Here is an 829-nt window from a genome sequence, read left to right as displayed (position 1 = left end):
GTCGGTGTATTTTGCACATGGCTTCACGGTTAAGTTAGGGCTAGGTTTCATTCATTCATTCATTCATTCATTCATTTTACTCATTCCATACCTCAATATAGGAGAATCAATTATTATAAACGTGGTCAATGGTGTGTTTTTTACACTCAAGGTTTAGACTAGACCAGGGCTTTTTCGTCAGCTTTTTACTACGAGCTGTTCTATTTTGAAGCGAAATCAGGGGAAATGGCAAGAAAGAGGGACAGGAGGGGATTTTGTACTTCGTACTTTGTTTCAAGATAAAGACTTTTTTCACTCTTTTTTGAGATTTTGGATGGCCCTGAAAAGGGCCGTTTTTTTGTTGATTGCAAGAACTGCACTTTTTAAGCACGTTCGCCTCGGATTCTTCGGGCCAATTGAATGTCCTTGGGCATAATGGTCACTCTCTTGGCGTGGATGGCACACAAGTTGGTATCTTCGAAAAGACCGACCAAATAAGCCTCACTGGCTTCTTGGAGAGCCATGACAGCTGAGCTCTGGAATCGAAGATCAGTCTTGAAGTCTTGAGCGATTTCTCTCACCAATCGTTGGAAGGGAAGTTTTCGGATCAACAATTCGGTGCTCTTCTGGTAACGACGGATTTCTCTCAGAGCCACGGTTCCGGGTCGGTATCTGTGAGGTTTCTTTACACCGCCGGTAGCTGGNGCGCTCTTTCGGGCAGCCTTGGTGGCCAGCTGTTTTCTTGGGGCCTTGCCTCCAGTGGATTTACGGGCAGTCTGCTTCGTACGGGCCATTTTCTTCTTTTAGCTTCTAATACGTCTGCTCAGCTCGACAGTCAAATAGTAGAATG

At 45.0% G+C, this 829-nt stretch overlaps 1 protein-coding gene across 1 annotated transcript; it reads right to left on the bottom strand.

Annotated features, from left to right (window-relative positions):
* Nucleotides 1-362: 362 nt before the first annotated feature.
* LOTGIDRAFT_176709 (hypothetical protein) lies at nucleotides 363-773 on the bottom strand (the record flags this gene model as incomplete). Its single annotated transcript, XM_009056396.1, has 1 exon — nucleotides 363-773. The coding sequence occupies one exon, from the start codon at nucleotides 771-773 to the stop codon at nucleotides 363-365; it is 411 nt and encodes a 136-aa protein (XP_009054644.1).
* Between the last annotated feature and the right edge of the window lie 56 nt (nucleotides 774-829).

The sequence above is a fragment of the Lottia gigantea genome, assembly GCF_000327385.1.
Source record: "Lottia gigantea unplaced genomic scaffold LOTGIsca_2736, whole genome shotgun sequence".
Lineage (NCBI taxonomy): Eukaryota > Metazoa > Mollusca > Gastropoda > Lottiidae > Lottia > Lottia gigantea.
This window is presented reverse-complemented; position numbering and strand designations above follow the sequence as displayed.